General features: G+C 55.4%; 1 protein-coding gene across 1 annotated transcript in view; it reads right to left on the reverse strand.

Annotated features, from left to right (window-relative positions):
- Positions 1-370: 370 nt before the first annotated feature.
- Positions 371-14,540, reverse strand: part of NCAPD3 (non-SMC condensin II complex subunit D3) — a 60,619-nt gene continuing 46,449 nt past the window's right edge. The window contains exons 25-34 of the mRNA XM_060104422.1: positions 10,454-10,591; positions 10,181-10,314; positions 9,800-9,999; positions 7,526-7,636; positions 5,787-5,969; positions 5,166-5,326; positions 4,883-5,022; positions 3,993-4,070; positions 1,149-1,338; positions 371-1,062 (exon numbers count right to left, since the gene is read on the reverse strand). Of these exons, the coding sequence (XP_059960405.1) occupies positions 957-1,062; positions 1,149-1,338; positions 3,993-4,070; positions 4,883-5,022; positions 5,166-5,326; positions 5,787-5,969; positions 7,526-7,636; positions 9,800-9,999; positions 10,181-10,314; positions 10,454-10,591 (1,441 nt within the window). The 3' untranslated portion in view covers positions 371-956. The remainder of the gene's footprint in view (positions 1,063-1,148; positions 1,339-3,992; positions 4,071-4,882; positions 5,023-5,165; positions 5,327-5,786; positions 5,970-7,525; positions 7,637-9,799; positions 10,000-10,180; positions 10,315-10,453; positions 10,592-14,540) is intronic.

The raw sequence follows: 14,540 nt of genomic DNA on the forward strand, positions 1-14,540 counted from the left end.
AGTATTTTAAGGTTACCTGATGGCGCCAACAGAGGAACCTAAGGCCACTCTCCCGCGGGAACAGCCCTTAGCGGACTACGTGCATATCATCAGCGCAGCTGTTGCTCCGGGTAAGGAACACAGAGGGTTTTCTTAAGCAGAGACTTGTAGTCTATGCTAAGATGTCTGCTGTGAGGAAACAGACAGAGGCAGGGGCAGAGGACCTGGACGTTAAAGACAGATTGAGTCCTTTTTCCCTAACGGGGAAGATTTGGGTTCTTCAACACTTTACGTCAATTAAGTGACGACCGATAAAAGCCCTGTGCTAAAAATACGCGAAGGCTGTACTCATACTTAACTTTTATTCATTTTAAAAAGCTTTAAAAGTCTGCAATTTATAAATAAGAATAGAAAAAATATTACAATCAAGATTTTGACATCAGCTATGGGAAACTATGTACTTAGTATAAGGAACTGAAACCAGCTAACAGAAGCTTGACTTACAGAAGAGAAAGCTCAAGGACTGTGTTCTTTAAGGACCACAACAGCGCTTATGAGAAGGGACTGGATATTTTCAAAGCTTTTTTTTTTTTTTTAAATTCACAAATCTCTCCGTTTATTGCACACAATTAGCACATGACACAAGTTGGCTGAAGTCGGGAAAAGAGGGTCACAAACCACGGTGGGGAGAAGCTGGGAAGGAAGCCTTTCTGCAAGAGCAGGACCTCCAGTCCCGCAAGGGTCCCTGGAGAAGCGAGTGGGAAGCCGCCCTCTGGCAGCCTCCTTCCGTCTGGAGTAAAGTTACAGTATTAAATGCCTAAGGCATTTCTCTAGTATTTTACACTTTTTAACCAGGTATTTCATAAGGAGAAATTGAAAAGGTTGACCAACCACACAGGTGAAAAGCTGGGCGGCGCTGGACTCACAGGCAAGCCCTTTGCTCACAGTGGAAGCGTCTGGGGCCAGGGGCACAGTGGTCAGTTGGCTGTTTTCAGGGGGGCCTTGCGGCGTGACCTCCTGGGGGCTGTGCTGTCCTTTCCTCTGGCGGGAGATGTCACGTTCCACTGTGGGGGCTGCGGGGGCCTGGGGGGAATAGGCGTGTCACCTGGGGTGGGACAGCCCCCCGCCCCCCAACGGGAACACCTCCGGGCGGGGGCCGGGGAACTTACGGCATGTCGGGCAGCGACAGACAAAGAACGTTGTCCCCCTGGCCCGGGGCCTCCGACACCCCCAGACTTCCTGGGGTGCCGGCATGGCTCGAGGACCTGGCCGGCGGGGAGTGGCCTCTGACGGGAAAGGGTGTCCGGGGTGAGCTGATGTAGCTGAGTCCCACACCAAACGTGACATTCTGGATGGTCCCTGGGTGGAGGAGAGAGTCAGTGGAGGGTTAGCGAAGGCCTTCAGGGAGAGAAACTGAGCAAGGTCAGATGCGGGTCTTGCTGCGGGTCCACCCAGGCCCACGCGGTGCCCAAGCCTGGCCTCCGTCATCGGGTCACCCCGCAGGACCAGACTGCTGGCCTGACCGCCCTCCGAGCACCTGCGCGCACCGCCTGAGGCCCCGCCCACAGCTCAGACCCCCCGCTCTTCCTGTCACCGCTCCAGAGTCCCTGGAGAAGCTGCCCTGCTCCCCCACTCCCTCTCTCTGGTCACTGCAGCCCTGCTGCTACCCCGCATGTCCCCTCGCCTGCCACCTCGGTCAGACTTGGGCTCTGCGTCCCACCAGTTGTGTGAGCTACTCTGGAAGCCTTGAGTTTCTTAATCTCCAAAGGGGAAACACATGCACCCCCTGAGAAGGACTGCCAGGTTTGAATGAGATCACTTGTGTTAAGTCCTTAACACAGTACTCGGTACAAGGTAAGTGCTGAAAACACCGAACCACGTCTGTCGTTTACTACCTGGGTCCCCCCCGCCAGAGGCAAATCTGCCCAGATCCGTGTGTGCACCCCGGTGGCTCCGTACTCAGGGGGCCTGGCCCCCACTGCCCCCGAGACGCCCCCGCCTCGTACCCGGTAGGCACGCTGTCACCGCATGCGCCACGACGGCCAGGCTCTGGGCATCCCCTGTGCCGTGGCTGGCTAGCGTCAGTGCATCCGTGGTGCCGTGGGCCCAGGAGCCTCTCGCGCTCCCTTAACAGGCAGCAGCAGGGTATGTTTCGACCGCTGCTGTCCAGACCCTGGGCCCCCGGGGGCTCCGAGCCCCCTCCCCGCACAGCCCAGCGCGTCCAGGCGGCAGCACCTTCGCCACCGACTTACAGCCTAAGAGGGACTTGCTACCCCCCACCTCCCCCCATTTTCAGTTAAAATCTGGCTCTGAAAATCCCTCATTTCCACTCAGCAGAAATGCCATGTCCACACCGAGTGCAGCTGAGACCACTTCCCCATGGTCACCCCACCTGAGAAGTGGTGATAGAACTGGTATATAAACCAGAGAAGGCAGAACGTAGGCTTCTTATCTGATAATTCTCAGAGGAGGGAGAGCTAGGAGGAAACCTTCCAGCATTTCTTTCTGGTTCAGTGTGAGGAGAAAGCCCCAGGAATTTTACATTCAAGAGACTCGAGAAGTAGTCTCACTTCCAGTGCAAATCCGAGTGGCAGCAGCCGGGCCCCCTGTGAGGGGCACGTGCGGCCAGGACAGAGCAGGGACTGACTGGGGGACAAGCAGAGGACGGGAAATGCACTCCCTCCCACAGCATCTGGCACCAAACCGCCCAGGACAGGAGCACAGAGCATACACCACACTCTTCTGCTTGAAAAAGGGTGACTTTTTTACATATGTAACATTAGACCCGTTCGACATACAGGAGCCCGAATTACCCCTGCTCTTCATGACAAAAGCTGTCACGATTCAGGCATCACCTGGGGAGGGATGGGGTAGGAGTTCTGTTCATCCATTAATCTCCCTTCAAAGGACGACTTGGATGAAAATCATCTCTAACCTGTTAAGTATTCTAAGAGCTCACAGGTAACAGAACCACCAGGCAAGGCGCAAGAACACAGCAGGTGCCCAGGAAGTGCCTGCTGATGGAGCACGACTGCACGATGGCCCAACGCCCTGAGGCCTCAACATCATGCGGAACGGCTCATTCCGCTCCTCCTGTAACAAGGCCTAGGGCCAGCGCTGAGAGAGCAGTGGGGCCAGAGTAGGAGCACCCAAGTCCTTGCCCAGCTCGGCCACCCACCTGACCTCTCGTCCCGCCGGCTTGCAGCCCTCGCCATCCAGGCCCGGACAGCACCCCCGGACATGGTGGAGAGCAAACAGTTACAAACCAAAGCCACGTGGACGGTGAAGGACTTGCAAGTGTGGGGCCAGGGGCACCTCATCCACTCTGAGGGTCAAACGGGGCTTCTTCTGGAAGTGAACGGGTGATGGCCGGGGGAGGGGCCCCAGGACGCGGACGCCAGGAGAGCGGGGCTCCTGCAGCCTTGGGAGGACTGCCCACCCTGGGGTGCATAGTCAGGGGCAGGTGGCCGGAGATGGGCAGAGGCCCATGGGCCATGCCAGGCGGGGCCTTGCAAACATACTACAGACTCCGGACAGGCAGAGTTTCTTCATACTGCAGTAATTTTCTCAAAATAATGGCTTTTATGGGTTTTGAGATAATAGGCTATATAAAACGAGTAATAGGAATAAACACACTTCTAACTCACCTCTATTTTTAAATAGAAGGAAAGCACGGGACGTTAGAAAAACCTCCCAGTGGGAGAGAGGTCACAGGCTCTCCTCACGGCCGGCAGGGGAGGCCTCAGCCCGCTCGGGCAGCCCGCAGTGACGCGCGGTGCCGCAAGCGCTGACTCCTGGCCCCTGAAGCGGGTGGCCTGAGGTGTTGGCCACCTGAGGTGTTGGCCACCTGAGGAGTCACCAGGTGTAAAAGCACCTGGAAGAGGTCGGCGGTCAGCTGTGCCCAGTCTGACCTGATGCCCCGCGACGTGGCTGAAGCAGCTCTGCTGCAACCCCCGCACATGCGGTACCTGCCGCAGAGTCAGGAGAACGGCTCGTCCCCGCGAACCACTTACGGTCAGGGGTGCTGATCGCCCGTTTAGTTATGAGGTCAAGAGCTCCGCTGGACTCCTGCTCCAAGCCCTGCGAGGACACTGGAATGAAATGGGAGAGCGTTATCTCTCTGAAAACCCAAAGAGCCCCAGAGACAAAACATTCCAATGAGAAAAAACACTTGCAAACTACACAACACACTTATTGTCCCAAATAAAGTATTCTTTTAAAGAGGTAATTCAGAAAGATACAAATAAATGACAAACATGAGAGACAATGGCCTTTCTCACTGGGATTCAAACAAGTGGAAATGAAAATGAAACATTTTGCTCAGCAGAGCAAATAAAGCTCAGCAGAGAAAGTGGAAAATTATGAAACCAGTGTTTCTCTGTAGGACCTGGGCTCCCATGGGCCACGGCAGGGGTGTCACTGAGGGGAACTGGAGATGACAGTTTGACCATCAAAAGGTTAAAGACATTCAGGGGGGTTAAGCCTAAAGATCACACACATACAGGACTATATGTTCCAGGATGTTCTTTGTGATGTGATTTGTTCCAAAACGTTGAGAAAACCTACATTTCCAGGAACGGGCAGGTGAGCAGCACGCCACGGCTGCCAAGGCACCGCAGAAGGATGACGAGAAGCCCTCACCGTGTTGCTGTGGTCGTGGGATTGTGTGCAGGACAGTCTCCACAACTGCATACACAACACCACACACACACCTCACTGCTACGGCTGGGTCTCCACATCACCCCATTCTCCAGATCCTCCATCATAAACAGGATTGTTTTACTCCCTGTGACCCCAAGTCCCCAGAGTCCCTTGCTTAAAGACAACAAACAGAAATGCTTTGATGGGGAAGGAGAAGGGGGCCCGGGTCTCCAAGAGCCCTGGAGCCGCCTGGTGGACTCACCGCGCTCAGTGGGCTCGCCTGGGCCCTCGGGACACATGGTGAAGGGTGGCAGCCCCACGCTCCGGCCGCGACGTCGGCCGCTCGACTCCACGGCCTTCTTGACGGAATTCAGAATGGCGATGGTGCTCGGCGACATGGCCCTGTTGTCGCAAAGACACCAGTGAAGCACGGAGGCGAGACGCGCCCTCACCCTCCCTCGGGCCCAATCTGCGCCGCCACGCGAACAACGCTCACGGTGACCTGGGAGGTGCCTCTGGGGACGTGGTGACTCGGCCCTGCACACCTGGCTTTGGGCCCCAGCCTCTTCAGTGGCCCGGGGTCCAGGGACACAGGTGCAGGCGTGCGGGCGGCATGGGGCCTGGATGTGGACGGCCGGCTGGCGGCGGTGCCCACGGTGCCATTTTCCCGGCCGGCAGGAGCTGGCATTTCCAAACGTGGAACAACCTGTTGCGGAAGAGAAATTAAGACTATGTATCGTCCAACCCTTAACATCAAGAAACGTTGACCCTCTCTGAGCAGTTCCGTGTCAGATCCATGCCCCCGGCAGCTGCCTGGCATGGCACTCACAGGGCTGTCAGGGATTCTGGGAGAGCAGCTCACCCCGAGGGGGCTGCGGGGGAGACCGGGTCCTCTGCCATCAAAGAGCAAGGACCCTCGGCAGGGTCCTTGCTCTCCAGGAACTTGCACGCTCCCCACGCTGGGACTCAGTGACTTGCCAGATGGGCGGGGGCGACGGAGAGAAGGCCCTTGGCGATACTGTCCACGGGACATGGGAACACTGAGCCACCCTCCGGCCTCTAGCCACCCCAGGGCCTCGCTCAGACGACCGCGCTCACATGTGCATGCTGGGACATGCTGGGGAGGCGGGTGGCATGGAGCAGATGGAGAGGGGCCGCCCACCCACCTGCCCGGCCTGCGCCCCCTGGGCGCTCGCGGCCGCCCTGTCCTCATCGGCCTGCCTCGCCAGCTCCTGTTCCTCGGCCAGCTGCTCCTGGTACCGTTTCATGTCGTACTCGAGCTCTGAGGCCAGTTGCTTGTCAACCGCGAAGAAATCCTTGATTTCGTCTCGGTAATCCTGCATCACCTCCTAAAACAGACCCAAGGCATCCGTGAGCATTCTCTTGAATAACTGAATGAGCTCTCCCACATGACGTCTTCAAAAACAGGAACGTGCTGAGGCCAGGCGGTTTCCACTACGTCGACCGACGAGTGAACCTGACGGTATTTCCCCAGGAGGTGCCGGCTGCACTGTACTGACCACACGAGCAGGGGCCTGAGCCCCTGGACGCTTCCCGCGTATCTGCCAGGTAACCCGGAATCCCACATTCTTAGCCTAAAGCAGCCCGTCACAGGGCACAGAACTGCCCTGACAGCTGGATGGGGGTGGAGGTGTATCTGGGCAGCCTGGCTCGGCTCTGGGTCACCACCAGTTCAAAGGGTCTTGTGGTGCCACGAGGCAGCCCTTCAGGAATCCCAGCCAGAGGTTGTGGAGCGGGCAACACACAGTGTCCTGACTGGAGCTGGCCACAGGGAGCTGTCCACACTGGCTTTCTCAGGGGATGCAGCTGCGGCTCGGAGCCATGTGTACATCCTGACAGAGGCTGTGAGCACATCAGGGAGAAGACGCTCTCAGGTCTTAAGGACGGATGGCAGGACCCAGCCTCTCTGCCTTAAGGAAGAAACCATTTTCCCTAACATGTTGGAGGGAGAAAAGATCTACTGTGGCCCCAACCATTAGGGGATGAGACCCGCCCAGTCCTCCAGCCGCCCCAGGGCTCCCAGTTGGAGGAGAGGACGGCGGGAGCTGCTCCGATGGGGTCCACACGAAGCCATGCCACCCTCCTCGGTTAAAGTCGTGTGGCCGTGCTCGGTGTGCGCTCAGAAACGGGGACTTACTTTCCTCACGTGTTTAAAGAGTCTACCTAGGACCTAAGCTCTTTTTATTCCTCTCTGAGGTTTAGCAGGGCAAGAAAAACATGAGTGACCTTAAGTCCTCATTTTCTCCACAGTCAGCCTGTCTTTCCCACCTTCACTTCTGTAGGATAAAGAGATATTTGAAAAATCATTCAATCTAATTCTTTCAGAGCCCTTTGTGGAAAAAAATGATGCTTAGCATTTTTTGAGGAAGAAAATAGCCTAGTGTAAACAAAAAGGAAAAAAATGCTGCATTTCTTTCTAATTGAAAGATTCTGCAGAGAGGCCTGAGGCCTCATTTACGTCCGCTCTGCATGTACACGTGCCCCCCTGCGTAGACCAGGGTCAGGACGCCCCAAAGCCACTGCTCTGGGCACCATCTCCCGACTGGGAACCCAGAGACAGCGTTGGAGGTAAGAGTCCTGAATTAAACGATGAGCATTTCCACTTTATCCCACGCGAGTGAACTAAGACGAGGGCTCTGCTTGTGGCCGCAGCTGAGAAGCTTCAAAACTGAATGTAATTGTCAGCAAGGACACAGACTCAACTGCCCGAAAAAGGCAGGACCAGCTTCTGAGGAACCTGCGGAGTCAATGTGTCTTTCCCCCAGTCAAAGGCCGGCCTGGGGCACAGCTCCGAGCCCGGATGCACCCACGGTCAGGACTGCGGGACATCCTGAGTAATTAACGGGGGCGTAGCACCAACCACAAATCCCAAGGCCATCTTTACCCTGAGATAGTGCATGAGTTCCCGCAGAGCTGGGATCTTATTCTTCTCTAGTACAGACTTCAGGGAGATGATAATTGGAATAATATTTTCTATGAAATTCCTCTTCTGAACCTGTGGTAACACAAACAAAGACTGTTTGAGATGCACAAAGTTCTGAAAGACAAAGACTTTCCCTCAGCCTAATTCTGCCTGCGTGGCTGATCTCATACACGACCTAAGTTTACTTTTTATTTTTGATATGATTCTTGGGATTGGAGAGGAACGCCACCTCAGCCGGGGAGACTGTAAAACCATTACCTCAAAATGCTAAGAGGGCTTTGTAAAGCAGGATGCAGACAAGTACTATTCTTATTTCTAAACAAGAAAAAGAAACTAGAAATACAGTTAACCCTTGATCAACCCCGGTCTGTAAGTTACAGAGATTTTCAACTACGTGGGAAGGGCGGGGTGTCGGTGCCCCAGCCCCTACACCGCTTAAGGGACAACTGAATGAAGAACTTGACACAAGCTCCAAACCTCCCCACAACCCACCACGGACCCCTGGCTCCTCGCTGGGCCCCTCCTTTCAACATCCTCCCTGGGACTGGGGACATCCACGTGCCTACAGGTGGGAGGGTGACGCGGGAGGGGCCAGGCCTGGAGACACTTTGCGTGTCCCCCTCCGTAACTCTGCACACATTTAGAATGTGCTGGGTATTTACACAGTGCCTTCGCAGTCTTCACCAAGAACAACCACAAAGGTCTGCACTAAATCTCTTAGAATTAAAAATAGCTCATTACAGTAGCCCACATATGCAAGACTATCATTCTGAATCTGAAAATTATTCTTTTTCTCATTTAAAGTCACTAGTATATGTTCCTTACTTGTAATCCACTCATTTCTAAAAAGTCTTATCAGAGTTCTTGAAACAGGAGGGCAAAGACTAAAGGAATAAATAATTTAATAAAGATGAGTCTGAGCAGAGGCTAAGTATAGGGATAGCCTTAAAAAATGGCTTAAATGCATTCACTCCACAAATATCATCCAACACCTTCTCTCTTCCAGACACAAGGCTAACCTCCAAGGCTACAGAAATGAGGCCAAGATCTCTTACCTTCAAGTTACTTCTAGGCCAGGCTGTGCATTACAACGTGTGGCCAGGTGATGAGTGGCAGGTGTTAAGGGACTTTGGAAGGGGGATGCCTAAGAGGGAAGGAGCAGGGCGGGGTGTGCATCAGGGAAAACCTTTGGGACGTGTAGGGACTGGGTGGTAGCAGGGGAAGACGGGGTGGGACAGGGCACCTTGGGCAGAAGCGGCAGCACGCAAAGGCACAGGGCAGGAGAGCACATCTCCAGGGAGGCCGAGAGTCAGCGGACTGGAGGGATGGGACGAGGCGCGGAGTGAAGGGCATGCTGTGCACACAGGAGTTCTGTGTGCCTTGAAGAAGAATTGGGAATTTATCCAGAAGGTGACAGGAAGCCACCAACCCACTTATTAAAGATATCATTGATGAGGTGTAACTTACATACCACAACATTTACCCGTGTTATGTGAACAGATGAACGAGTTTTGGCACAAGTATATGCTGAGTAACCAACACTGCATCTAGATAATCCCCCATGATCCATGGCCCCAAAAGTGCCCTGCTCCCCCTCTGCCTCAGTCTATTTAAAGCAGGAGAATAAAATGATCCAATTTGCACTTAAGAAAGATTACCCTGGCAGCAAGGCGGTGCACAGCCCAGAACAAAAAGAAACAAGAGGTGGAAATGGTACAGGTTAAATAAATGCGGAGCTAGTGGGAACGTGAGACAGACAAATTTGTGGGATGAACGAACAGGACCTGGGTACATACTGGATGTGACCAAAGTCCACTCCTTTGGGCTCAGAAGGCTTCAGGGCTCAGGTGGCAATGCAGGCTCGGTACCAGAACCTGGGCCTGGTGAGCACCACAGCTGTTGTTCGAATCCCAATCCTCGCACGCACTGGCCAAGCAGCGCTCTGTGCCTGGCCTGCCAGACTCAGGCTCCCTTTAGGGTAACTTGGCAGATAAAGGTGCCCTCCTCCACAACAGAGCCCCTGGGAACCATGATGAGAGAGACACGTAGGAGGAAGGAGAGATGACCGATTCTGCCTGGGATGCCCGCAGCACAGCCAGGCCACAGGCGCAGGTGGAGAGCAGCACCCCCCAGGTGAGCGTTGAGGCCGCTGGGAAGAATGAGGCGGGGCCTTGACAGACACCCAGGACTCGGGGCAGGGGGCGCACAGGCCCCTTTAGGGAGCAGCACACTCACCTGGGAGATGAGCTTCTTCTGTGCCTCCTGCATGACCACGTTGGCCAGGGCCAGGTCCTCCTCCTCCACGAGCTGGTCCTTGTCTGGTTTAGCCCTCATCGCCAGCAGCTTGATCTCCTTTGAGCTGAGCACCTCGAACGTGTCCGAAAGCAGCTCGCTGGCTTCCATGTCCAGGGGCAGGACGCCGTCAGCAAAGCACGCTGGAGGAAGCAGAGATGGGCTTCTGAGAGACGCTGCCGGGGACGGGGCAAGGGGGGATGCACAGCCGGTGGTCCGTCGGTCTGTACGGCACAGCTGACGGCCAAGGACATAACGGGCCCCTGGCTGCAGGGCAGCTGGGTCCTTCACACACGTCTCATCCCCCACGCCGGCCAGTCCTACCCAGGATGCTCAGGCAGATTTTGGAAGTGATGTTGAACCGCTGCTCGTCTGTGAAGTGCTCCAGGAGGAACTTGTAGATTTTCATCCGCTTCTCCTTGTTTGTCTTCCCCTTCAGTGAGAACAGCCGCTTCTCTCTAGGGCAGAACGGGACCCTCTGAGCGCTGCCCGTGGGCGAGGCCGAGAGGAATTCACTTCCAACGGCAGCTGGAGCCACCCGCACGCCCAGGAGGTGATGCTGCCCGTCTCCCCGCACCCCGCCCCAGCGGCGCTGACCTCTCCGACTGGGGGAACCTGTTGTACTTCTCATGCTTCTCGTAGCTGCTGAAGTGGAAGATGCACTCGATGAAGTGCTGGAAAAACATGGCAGGGTTCCTCTTCAGCAGAAGGTGGGCCAGGCAGAACTTCCCAGTGCTGCGGAGAAGGGGACAGGGTACCGTGTGCTACTGGGAGACAGCCTCTAAGTCACACCAAGACCCTGCAACAGAGGGGACCGTGGAGAGGGTGGGCGACAGCTGCACTCCCGTCACTCGGCTCCTTGGCCCACCCTGCCCTGTGAACCCAGGTCTCACCACCAGCTCTCCCTGCAAAGCTCACAGGCCGCTGTCACTCAGCTACACCTCAGACGCAGGACTCCCCACTCCCGCCCCGTCAAAACCGCTCCTTCAGGTGGACCCGCTGGCTACGACCACCGGGAGTGAACGTCACCCTCCCACCCCAACTTGAACTCTGAACCTTCTTGAGCACTGGGATTAAGCACAAGAGCAGGTTAGTTCGGGTCAGCAGGACAAGGACCTGCCACAGGCAGCAACCGCTCGACCCAGGATGCAGAGGGACACGTAGGGCCCAGCGCCCACAACCCCAAAGCAGGCACACACGGACAGGCGAGCGAACACCCAGGCCTGGCTTCCGCTTGGGGGTCAACCCAAGGCAGTGGAGGCTGGCTCTGATCCGGTCACACCGGCCAGGCCAATCTGTTCAAGCTCAGTGGAACTTCCACCCTACAGGAGCCCCGCCGCTCTTGGTGGGGGGAGCAGCAACAAGCACAGTCTGAGCACTCTGCTCTTGGCCTTGGGACGCGCGGACGCCAGGAGAGCCCCTTCCCCCGATGCTCTCCTCCAAGCTAAGGATAAAATCAGTCTGTTCACAGCACACACACACCCACTACGAGTCAGAGGAGGCAGGTCAGAGATCGCGACAGTGACGTGACCTGCTGCCAACAGCAACCCTCTGACTGTTCACCCTGACGCCCTGCAACCACAGAACAGCGAAAACTCTACCACCAAAGGGAATTCCCTGGGGAGGAGGCCTGAGCGCCGTTAAGCGCCCTCGGTCCACTCCACACAAACCTGCTCAGCCTCTTAGAGCAGGCTGGAGGCGGAGCCACTGGACCAGAGAACGGGCTTTCCTGACAAGGTTACTCTGCTAAACCAGCAGTGACCACGCATGAAGAAAACCACTAAATAAGCAAAAGCATCCCCCAGGAAACAACCTGACTTCACCCCTGAGGTATCTGATGACAGTTAACCCTTCACGGGTTAACTTCCAGGGTTTTCATAGCTGCCAGCCTTGGAAGTCATTCCTATGAATACGTACAACCAGACAGAATCCAGTGATGCTTCTGCGCGAAGACGGGCTGCTTTAGGCTCGTCCACGTGATGTCAAATGCTCATCTACTCACTTCAGGTCAAGAACATGTACACGTGGTGACTGACGGGCAAGCACCCTGGTGAATAACCAGCTTAAACAACTGTACAAATAAATTCCACAGCTTAGGGACTTCCCTGGTGGCACAGTAGTTAAGAATCCACCTGCCAATGCAGGGGACACGGGTTCAAGCCCTGGTCTGGGAAGATCCCACATGCCGTGGAGCGACTAAGCTCGTGCGCCACAACTACTGAGCCTGCACTCTAGAGCCCACTAGCCACAACTACTGAGCCCGAGTGCCACAACTACTGAAGCCCATGTGTCTAGAGCCTGTGCTCCACAACGAGAAGCCACCACAATGAGAAGCCTGCGCATGGCAAGGAAAAGTAGCCCCTGCTTGCCACAACTAGAGAAAGCCCGCGGGCAGCAACAAAGACCCAACGCAGCCATTAAAAAAAAAAAAAAAAATCCACAGTTTAACATAAATTATGCAAAGGAGGATTTGGACACTGGGGCTGAAATCAAGTCCAGGAGCTAGGTGTCACGAGAACAGGTGCACGGGTCAGCGGTAAAATCCAGCACGAATCCTGCTGCTGCACAGTGACTGGGACCCACAAGACAAGATTCAGCCTTGACTGCATTAAGACTCACAGATCCCCCTCCAGCTTGACCAACTGGGCAAGAGGGACGGTTTTTTTAGTTTGTCAGCTGACAAAAGAAACCAGCATCCTAATGATGCCTCCTGGGGCCGGCACCCTTTCTCACTCTCCTCGCCCTGCAGGACAGTTAATGGGGACCACACACAACAAACCACCAAGTCGGGGACACTGCAGATTTCACACGGCAGGAAGCGTCTCATACGTAAAACAGAATGAAAGGCCAGCTAATCCCGAGTAATACTAAGAATCCAAGTCTCGGTTTCAATCAGCCCAATGAGGCCACAAGAGAAGAGCCGTCTGGTCACTTCCTTTTTTAGATTAAAAAAATATATATATTTATTTGGCTGTGCCAGGTCTTAGATGCAGCACGCGGGATCTTTTAGTTGCAGCATGTGAGCTCTTAGACATGCATGTGGGATCTGGTTCTCTGACCAGGGATCAAACCCGGGACCCCTGCATTGTGAGCTTGGAGTCTTAACCACTGGACCACCAGGGAAGTCCCTCCTCTTTTAGATTTAACAAGAATCATAAAAATCTCACTTCTTTCAGATGTCTTCCTGAGCAAATGCTACTCTGAAGCAGGCATCTGCTCAGTGAAGGCCGCCGTGGATAGACTCATAGTCCTGATTCGGCCGTTCTCAGACTGGCACGGGGGCTTAGACCCATCCATACCAGGATCAATTCCCTGCATCCACGCTGACTTTGACCCATGCCCCCTCGCTCCCCGGCCCTCATCACCATCACCCTGGGCTCGCTTCCCTGGTCTTTTCCCGCCTGCCACCTTCCCGTTGTATGCTCTGTGGTCCTGGTTCCACAACGTGTCGGCTGCTTCCCACTCTGTCCCTCCTCTTCATAAACAAGCGGGCTGTCCTCCAAGGGCCCACAGTCCAGGCATGAGGACCACACTCCCCCCACACGTTCATTCATTCACTCGCCAAACGTCCACTGAGTGTCTCCTCAGTTTCAGATGCGAGGGGTACAGCAGTAAACAAAACCACCCCTGCCTCTCCGGGAAGCCTGTGTTCTACCAGGTGCACAGATGTTACGGGAACTGTACAGAATGTGTGGCCAAAAGTGGTCTGAAGCAAAAGCTGGCTGGGGGAGGACGTGCGGGAGGGGGAGAGGGCAGGCTGCTGGTGAGAAACCACGTCCTCCACCAGGCTCACGTGAGGCTCGGCCTTTCCTCTGGACGCTCCTGCCACGCGCCTGTTTTGACCGCTCGGTAAGTACTTCCTGGTTTTCTCCATTCCAAACCCCAACATCGCTGCTATGGTCTGAATCCCAGTTTGTATCCCCCGAATTCCTATGTTGGAAACCGAGCCCCTGAGGGGGTGGTGTTAGGAGGAGGGCCTTTGGGAGGTGACTGGGTCACGAGGGCAGAGCTCTCACCGACGGGGTGCGCGTCTTACAAACGAAGCCCGAGTCCCTCCTTCCCTTCCGCTGCCTGAGAACACAGTGCCGTGAGGACAGGTGAGAGGTCTGCTCTCTGGAAGCGCCTCACCTCACACTCTCCACCTCCAAATGCGGAGGGGCAGTTCCTGCTGTTTATCGGCTGCCCAGTCTGTGGGACTTGTTCTAACAGCCCAGAAGGCCTGGGACAATCTCTCAGAGCCCTGTCAGTGTCCACACAGCCTCCTGGTCCCCGGGCTTCATCGACTCAGGGACCGCCCCCCACCAGGACTGTGTGTCACACGCCGGAGCCCCCCCTTCTGAGGTCCGACAACCCACCCTCACCTGCCGACCCATGCAGCTTTCTGACTCCCTCACCCCCTCACCTGTGGAGCCCTCTGGATCCTCAATTCCTCCTTTTTCTCCCAAACCAAGCCAACTATGCCTTACTTCCTCCTCTACCTCCATGGCCCATCACTGTAGTCACCATCTTGCCCTAAACCCCTCCGGCCCCTGCCTTATTGCAGGCCCAGAGCATCTGCCCAGCTCTCCTGAAACAGCCCAGCTGCCACCTGGCCATCACCCAGACTGCTGTGCTACACGGGCACCACCTAGTGGACACACGAGGAAACAGGTCATACAATTCTGTAGTCCTCATATTGGGGGTT

The sequence above is a fragment of the Mesoplodon densirostris genome, chromosome 7, assembly GCF_025265405.1.
Source record: "Mesoplodon densirostris isolate mMesDen1 chromosome 7, mMesDen1 primary haplotype, whole genome shotgun sequence".
NCBI lineage: Eukaryota > Metazoa > Chordata > Mammalia > Artiodactyla > Ziphiidae > Mesoplodon > Mesoplodon densirostris.